The sequence below is a fragment of the Oryzias melastigma genome, linkage group LG19, assembly GCF_002922805.2.
Source record: "Oryzias melastigma strain HK-1 linkage group LG19, ASM292280v2, whole genome shotgun sequence".
NCBI lineage: Eukaryota > Metazoa > Chordata > Actinopteri > Beloniformes > Adrianichthyidae > Oryzias > Oryzias melastigma.
Genome location: NC_050530.1, coordinates 14074918 through 14083816, shown reverse-complemented (window position 1 = coordinate 14083816; position 8899 = coordinate 14074918). Strand labels below are relative to the sequence as shown.

Genomic DNA, 8899 nt, shown 5'->3' with positions numbered 1-8899 from the left:
TTCCTTACAGAAAACAAACTACAGCTTGATTGTTTTTGACATATTGTGATCTTATCTGAATATCTGTAGATTATGAGGCAGGTCTAACCTGTAAAATTATTTCTGCTGTTGAGTTTAATTATCTTGTCATTTTGCTCTGCATAGAAAGCTGGATCCCCTTCACTGTCCTGGGATTCAGAGTCTTTCTCCAACAAATACATGACCAGAATTGTCTCCATGAGGCTGAGCAGCATCAGACCAAATATTCCAATACAGTAGAGAACTAAAGGGAGCAGACAACAGTGTTAGTATGGAAACAGTTTTGTTTTATATTATTTGGTAAAAGTAATCACACCAAGCACGATCATTTATTTGTGGGGCTCCCACCAGCATAACACTTGGAATACTTTACCTACAAGTGGAATTGTGTCCGTTGAGGATGGCAGAATCTCATTAAGTAGAAGCTGCATCACCGTCACTGCGAGCAGGACAGTGACTTTGAAGCCTAGCTTTTCACCTCCAGTTTTCGGAATAAGGAAAGAGGCCAAATCCAACATCAGCAGGAACAAGATGGGAATCAAAAAATTGGCACAATAGAGGATGGACCGTCTTTTCATGGTGATCTGTAAATTGATGTTAAGATGAAATGTGCTTTTACAAGTTTGAAAAAGCTTTCACCAGCATGATGCGGTAAAAAAAACTTGTAAAAACAAGCAAACAAGGGTATCGGTCTGCATTCTAAGTTGCTGAGGGAGTCACATGGCAGGTTCTTCTTCTTACCTGCCCCTCATGGAGCCACTGCACTTCCTGGGAGAGGATGTTAGGGATCCTCCAGGTTGAGTGTAATGACCCTTCGGGGTCCTACTAGGGTTGTTCCCTTTTTGCTTGCTATTCATTAAGAGGATCGTTGGTAAGGCTGTTTTTTTTCTTGTTTTCTTTATTGCCAATCACTTAGGAGGTTGCAGAGGATGCTCCTCTTTTGCTTGCTTGTCCCTGAGCAAGCAAGCAATCCTGCTTAAAGAAGCCATCAGAAGATACACTGTGGTCATAAAGGGATGGACATGGTCAGCAACAACACTCAGGTTGGCTGTGGTGTTGTAACTATGCTCAACTGGTACTAGTAAGCCAAAAGTGTGCCAAGAAAATATCTATCAAACTATTCCACCACCAGCAGCAGTCTGTACCGTTGATACAAGGCAGGATGGATCCATACCTTCATGCTGTTGTTGCCAAATTCTGACCCTACCATCTGAATATCACACCATAAATTGAGACTCGTCCAACCAGGCAATGTTTTTCAGTGTTCTACTGTCCAATTTTGTTGAGTTTGTGTGAATTGTAGCCTCAGTTTCCTGTTCTTAGCTGACAGGAGTGATACCCGATGTGGTCCTCTGCTGTCGTAGCCCATCTGTCTGGGTTTCTGTCACAAGCCAATTATTGACTGGGTTCTCCACTCAATAATTCTCGACAATTGAATGTTGACATACTTACAGTGTAAATGACTGACGTTTGTATGCAGCCCAAATTGTCTTCCAAGTGCTTGTCGACTGACATGCTGATAAACACCCACTCGTACTGCGTCAGCATTATTTCACGTGACCACATTGTAATTTCTGAATTGTTTTCATTCACTGTCAAATTAATTTCACCTGAAAGAAAATATTTATTTTTTAGAAAGGACATTATTCAGTTTGATGTTTGGGTTAATCTATCTTTGCAGTTCATGCCATTTTAGTAGATTCAAAAGACTCTTACCGCTGTGTAAGATTGACCTGAAGGTGATATTACAGCTCTGAGTGTCAAAGGGAAATTTGTAAACGCGCATCTGGCAGGTGCTGATGATCACTTGATCATTCTTATAAAACACTGTGCCATTATAAAATATTTGAAGAAGAGGACTTGGTGGGGCTTTGTCCTTCTCTATCCTGGATTAAAAAAAAAAAAAAAGATTTTATTCATACCTTTTATGGCTTAACCAAATAAATTTTGGTTATTTCCATAAGAGACTGTATGGTTATGTAAATTTGCATGAATTTGCATAGATATGTTCACCATTTCAGAATTTTTTCAATTAAGATAATAGAATACAGTATTTAATGAAAACAAAAATAAGAGATTTTTAATCAGATTTAGAAATAATGTGATTTTGTTTACCCTTTAGAAACTATGTTTACACATATTTTTCAAATTACAACACAATTCACAGGGAAATTTGCCATTTTTAGTTCACAAATGCAACATATTTTGTTCATGTGCAACTATTGTGTTTAATTTGGAAATCCTTTTTGGCAATCAAAATTCTTATTGTTTTACAATTTATTACTGATCATCGTAAAGGTGCATTCTTATTTCAAAGACCATTTTCCTCTTCTATAATTATTCTGCTGCATGATAAAGGATCTGCATTAGGCTTGGTTGCTATCTTCTTAAAAGTGGTAGAAAATATGTTTCTGGCCCTGCAACAGACTGATGATCTGTTGAGTAAGTACCCCGCCTTCACCTAATAATAGTTGGGTTGACTCCAATCAACCCTAGTACCCCAAAAGGGATTCAGCTCTGAAATTCTCTGTGCCTCAAATGAGCTTGTATGTTTGGGATAATTACCAGGTCCTTCCTTTTTTTAATGAATTTCCCCCCAGGGGATTAATAAAGTATCTTGATTGATTGATTGATTGATTGATTGATTGATTGATTGATTGATTGATTGATTTTTCCCTGATTTAGCCTTACTGTGTCTTTGGTAAAAGGAAATCCTTAACTCAGCTACTGCATGTACCAAATTATGACAAAATTGCTTGAATACTTACATCTCCTCAATTGTCAGATCAGGTTTCCATAAAGCGTTATTTGGAATTGTCACATTTGAAATTCCACAAAAGTCTTCAGGCTTCCACTGAATATGTTCATTAGTCCATGTCTGAAAAAATTAAAAGGATGGAAAAGTAATACAGAATTGATAATGAGAAGAAGTGGATACCAATTATCATGTAGAACGTATTAATAAAATTTTCCCTTAAAGTTACCATGTAAATCCAGACATATGAAATAAAAGTTTGATCAATCTCTCTCTGTAGAAAACAAAAGAAAGGACATGTGGTGGTGAGATAAATAAGCTACAAATCATTGAAAAGCAGAAAAAGTAAAAATGTTGTTACAATCAAGTAATGTATATATAAAAAAAGGTTCAGTGACTCACCACGTCTAGAATTGCATAAAGCGCCATTTGAAGGTGCACTGGTGTTGTTCTACGGTGGTGTTTAACCGGCCGGCTCATGGTAAACAGGCTGTTGTCTGTGGTCAGTTTCAGGTATCCCAAAACATCGTGATAGCTGCAATTTTCTTCTAGAGTTACAAAAACGTGAATAAAGTGTTTGTTTGTGTTATTAAAGGTTATACATTTAATGGTGTATCTTGTGTACTTTACCTGATGTTTCAGGAAAACCATTGTCAGAAGGGAGTGACCCATTCTGAAACTCATCGGAATCTGCGGTTGACAAGACAGCTAAAATGAACAATGCAGAGAGTAATCGTTAATTTGGTTATTCACAAACATTGATTGATTACATTGTTCTGAAAAACTGCTATATAAATCCGGGGTGGGCAAACTATGACCTGGGGGTTACATGCTGTCCATTAAACCATTTATCCTGACCTGCAAAACTAACAAATTATACTGATAATGTATATCAATGTATTATTTTTCCCAGTACATCCCTATGAAATGTTGCATTATAAATAAATTGGCCTCCAGCAACTTGCTGCCTCCCAGCCCCATATTAGCAATTCCCCACCCCAACCACAGGCAGGGCATGCTCCCTTCTCAACACTAGACTCGCCCCACACTCCAGGCAACTACCCGTCCACGCCACGGGAGGTCAAGGAGAGAGCAAGGCAAAGGTCACTTACCCCTGCCCAGGAGAGGGACGCCAAGAGAAATATCAGTTATTTAAGTATTCATTTCTCCTCCATAATGTCAGAGCTGGTGTAGCTAAACTACACTTCACTCCTTCATGGAATGCAAAGTAGCCACAAACCTGGCCAAAGATTCACTATCTATTATTAATGATACCCACACAACCACCACTAAAATGATCCAAAACTTTAGATTCATCCATATCCAGGTTTTTATGGAATTATAAACCAGCAAGAATTTGTTTAAAAACTTAAAAATCTGCCAAAAGCTGTCAAAGCTTAGAATTACCTAACTTCCAAAACTACTTTCTTACCAATAGACTACAAATAAATCTGGAAATGGTTGAAAAACAATCTAGAAACTTAACTCATAGGTGGAGTTAGAGCGGTTTTTATATGGAAAGATCAACCTGTTAGATTTGCCATTTATCAGACAAACAATAAAAAAATATGACTGCTTAATATAAACACCACTTTAACAGTCTGGTGGAAGTTTCTTAGTTTCTTAATTCTTCACTCTTAAAATACAAAATGACACCCATCTGGAACAAGCCAGACATAAGCAGAAAAAATGTTACACTTCCCAGATTTGCAAGCAGGAGGCATATTACTACTTACTACAGCACATTCCAAATTATAATGCAAATATTTTTTTCTATGGTTTTTCTAAATTCTCAATGCAAATAACAGTCTGCATATTTTGTCAACAACCATTACAGTATGTATTAAATGTTATTGAACAAAAAAGATAACAATATTTCTTTTTCAAAAATAAAAACCTTTAACTGCACTTTATTACGCACAACATAGTTCCACAACATTTTCTAGATTCTAAAGAACTGAAAATGGTCATTTGTTGAATTTGTTGCATTAGGAGGTCATATTTAATGACATTATTCCAATCAAAAACATCTTAATAGATCGAGTTACATTTTAACTTTTAAACAGCTTCAAAATTCTTTTATCCATTGTACTTGTGAGTTTTGGGAGAGTTTCTGCTTGAAATTTTTTGCAGAATGTCTGTTGTTTGGATGATTCCCTGGTTTTCTTTTTAGACTACATCTCTTATAGTTGGAATGCACCTGAGTTGAAATTTTCAGACCCCTCCATGATTTCTAAGTAAGAGAAGTTGCAAAATCACAGGGTGTTTATTTACTTATTTGCGTCACTGTACTTCTGTCCCTGTAATGGACTTGCATCTGTCCAGGATACACCCCAGTTTTTTTTCCAACAATCACTCAGTGAGCTACAGCCATCCAACGTCTCTAAACCAGACTAAGAAGATAACTGATTGAATACATAACTGATATTGTTTCCAGTAATGCCCACCATCGTTTTGGCTCAATGAAGTAAAATAAATGGTTGTTTTAAGCTGTATATAGGATAGCCTGACAATTTGCAAAATAATTTGCTTTTTCACATTTTATTGCATCTAGAATATCCACCAAGATCTAAAAGAGAATACTTCACCAATGGGATTTCAGTTTTTATATGACAGACACACTGCAGTTTGCTGAACTGAAAAAAAACACAAAACTATTTAGTATTTTAAGTTCTTGTTACTATGAGCAATTATTAGACTTAGTAGAAAATTAAGAAACAACTGGAATAAATCATTCACTGAGGACACCAAAATAACAGTAAAAATAATAATAATTGCATTTATGTCAACCTGATCTACTCTATAAAAATGTCCATTAATAACATTTAGAGGAAATTAGCACACACATGCAATTCAAAAGATTTTTACAGCTTACCAGTAAGGAGAAGCACAAAAACAGATTGGGCAAGGATCATCGCCGAGAGGGTCTGTCTCTGCTGGTTCCTTTTGCATGAATACACATTGGAACTGCCAACTCCCCTTGTATTTAATGGCTCAAATGTCCATTTTTTTATCAGATCATCTGCTACTCTCTCTGTGGTTACTTACAACATTTCCATAATAACAGCAAACCTTTATTTCACCAAACTGGAACAGGAAACCATCTGATAGTGCATTAAAAGCCATCCTTTTAGTTTTCCCACTTGTGATCATTTTAGATAATCCTTTTTGCCTTAAGGCAATTATTCATTTGCTAAAGACTCAAGAGTTATAGTATTACCATTGGACTTTCTGTAAGGAAAAAAAACTATAGCCAGTATGTGTGTTACTGATGGTTAAAGGAGGGATGGCAGTTTCTATGAGAACCGTTTCAGATTTAGCCTTTTCAGGCCAAGAATTCCTGAAAAAATTTTTATGCGCTTATTTTCTTCAATAAACTTAGCACGTTTGATAACAAATAACCACCATAGTGATTTATGATTGAAATTCTAATGGAAGACAAACCCAGTACATTTATTTATGTTTGAATATTTAGAGCAGAGAGATGGTCTGTGTCAGAGGCAGCAAGCAGAGTAGACAGAAAGTGGAAATACACTGAAAACTGGTGCTGGAATAAAGAGGCAAGACAATATGCACCGGAGGATAAAGGAAAGGGAAATTAGTTTAAATGCAGAGGGCAACTACTAGAAAATGGTTAAAGCTGAACATGTCTGTCAATTTCCCTTGGATTGGGGCTCCATGGAAGATCTCCATAGATCTAAATGATCCTAAGAAAGGTGAGGACTCAGCCCAAAACTACACAGGAGGAGCTGGTCAATGACTTAAAAAGACCTGGGACCACAGTTTCCAAGGTTACTGTTGGTAATAGACTATGACGTCATGGTTTGAAATCATGCATGGTACAGAAGGGTCCCCTGCTTAAACCAGCACATGTCCAGGCTCGTCTTAAGTTTGCCAATGAACATGTGGGTGATCCAGAGGAGTCACGGGAGAAAGTCATGTGGTCAGATGAGACCAAAATAGAGATTTTTAGTCTTAATTTCACTTGCTGTGTTTGAAAGAAAAAGAATGATGAACAACATCCCTACTATGAAGAATTGGATTGGTAGCATCATACTATGGGGGTTTTCTGCTCATGGGACAGGACAACTGCACTGTATTAGGGGCACAATGACAGGGGCCATGTGCTGTGAGATTATGGTTTCCCCCAGTTAGAGCATTAAAGATGGTTGTGGCTTGGTTTTCCAACATGATAACGACCCGAAGCCCACAGCCAGGATATCCAAGGAATGGCTCCACAAGAATCATATCAAGGTTCTGGTCTAGCCAGTCTCCAAACCTAAACCCTATAGAAAATATTTTGAGAGAGCTCAAGCTACATGTTTCTCATAGACAGCCCAGAAACCTCACTGATCTAGAGAAGATCTGTTTGGAGGAGTGGGCCAAAATCACTCCTGCAGTGTTTGTAAACCTGGTCAAAAAACTATGAGATACGTTTGACCTGTGCTATTGCAAACAAATGCTACTGTACTGAATAATAATATTGATTTTCTTTGGTGCTCAAATATCATTTCCAGCTGTAGCATACAATGTGATTTCCAGATTTTTTAATTTAGATTATGTTTGTCACAGCAGACACACACCTAAGATAAAAAAAAAATTAGACCTCTGTGTGATTTCTAAGTGGGGGGAACTTTCAAAATCATAGGTTGTTCAAATACTTATTTGCATCACTTATCATCAAACAAGACAGTGTAAAGCTCTGATTGTAACAAGTATCAATGATGCGCTGAAAGCCACTGAAGCCAGACAAAAGGCTGAAACATTATCCCCCCGTTGAAAGCATTAAAGGCAGGATGTGCCAACAGTAGGAGCTGAAGACAACAATTCTGTGGGTTTATTTGTTATTATGTTCTGAATGAAGATTTGCAGACATCCATCTTTTTTGCATTCTGAAGCCTGAAAAGGGTGGATTTGAGGGATCAGATGTCTGTGATCTATAGTGGAACAATGCTTTGACAACTCATTCTGTACTTAACACAGAGAAACATGAATTTTCTGCTCTGAATTATAGAAGAGCCTTTTTATTAAGCGTCTTGTCAAGTTTTGGTCAAACAGGAAAAAGTACTGCTAAAAATAAGTCTTGCAACAGCGTTAATCAAGAAAAAAAATTATCCCAAGAACAGCAGGAGTAGACTGCATACATTTTTTTTAACAAAGAAATCAGATCCAGAGGCTAGGCTATCTTTTCTAGGTCAAATAAATAATGTAAACTTTAGAGTAGATGAGTGTTGGGAGCAGACATGAGGATTAATACATTAGCCATCCTCCTTTCACCTCATGATAATCTCATCGTCATGGTTTTAGTTCCCAGCTTCCCAGGAGGAGAGGCAACAAGACTGTCTATATTGCATCTGTGGTTCTCTTCCTCGACACAAAACCATTACGTTAAAACAAGTGCTCACTTCTCACCTCAGCCTTTCTTCCACTTCTTTTTTCCATAACTATCTTATGTATTTCATCAGCCTCTAGTTTCCACAACTTTGAATGTCTCATTTGTCCTTAAATTGGCGAGAACAGTTCTCTTTTCCTCAGGGATTCTGTCATTCTTCAAGATCTTGTTGAAGAGCCCAGTCAGAAACGTTACTGCCACTTCTCCTAAACACTTCATCCACATGCATGTCATCAGCAATGACTTCCTTTCTTCTTACACTCCTTTTGATTTACTTCTTCACTTTTGGTACTCTTCGTTTAATAAAAGAAAAACGTACAATGGTCAATGAAATTACTTAAATCAAACAATAGTAATATTAATTAAAAATTCTATGAAATTTAGCTAATGAAAGAGCCATTACTTATCAACCATGTTTCAATAAAATTATTTACAAAAACAAATGGAATGAACCTGGACAAAAATTGTGGTACTATTTACCCATTTTTTTCTTTGATGCATGTCATTTTGAGGCAATCACTGCAATCAAACAATTCTGGTAACTGTCATTGAATTTCTTGTACTTGTCGTTTCTCAGCCCAATCAATCCTCATGAGGAAATTGCTCCAGTTGTTTCAGGTTTAAATAGTGCCTTACCCAACCAGTCCTAACCTACTTCCAATGGATTTAGATCAGGACTTATAGAAGTCCAGTGTTTCCTCTGAGCCATTCTTAGATGTTTTTAGATGTGTGTT

General features: G+C 37.0%; 1 protein-coding gene across 2 annotated transcripts; it reads right to left on the bottom strand.

Annotated features, from left to right (window-relative positions):
- On the bottom strand, positions 1-5706 carry LOC112154235 (5-hydroxytryptamine receptor 3A). 2 transcript variants are annotated; one of them, XM_024285027.2, is made up of 9 exons: positions 5649-5706; positions 3404-3481; positions 3176-3321; positions 3003-3047; positions 2787-2896; positions 1735-1904; positions 1471-1628; positions 392-602; positions 1-262 (listed from the first exon to the last, which is right to left on the bottom strand). In XM_024285027.2, the coding sequence occupies exons 1-9, from the start codon at positions 5686-5688 to the stop codon at positions 84-86; spliced, it is 1137 nt and encodes a 378-aa protein (XP_024140795.2). In that variant the 5' UTR covers positions 5689-5706; the 3' UTR covers positions 1-83. The 2 variants fall into 2 exon arrangements, with proteins under 2 accessions (XP_024140795.2, XP_036073117.1); XM_036217224.1 differs by lacking the exon at positions 5649-5706 and having other exon boundaries at positions 3176-4046.
- Positions 5707-8899: the final 3193 nt, after the last annotated feature.

What these genes read in the sequence shown, in the direction of transcription:
- LOC112154235 (XM_036217224.1), bottom strand. Translation starts at nt 3,457, where the DNA reads ATGAGTTTCAGAATGGGTCACTCCCTTCTGACAATGGTTTTCCTGAAA. An exon ending in TTTATGCAATTCTAGACGTG is followed by an intron (nt 3,048 to 3,175) that starts GTGAGTCACTGA and finishes TGTTTTCTACAG; the next exon opens with AGAGAGATTGATCAAACTTT. An exon ending in CAGGTCAATCTTACACAGCG is followed by an intron (nt 1,629 to 1,734) that starts GTAAGAGTCTTT and finishes ATTTTCTTTCAG; the next exon opens with GTGAAATTAATTTGACAGTG.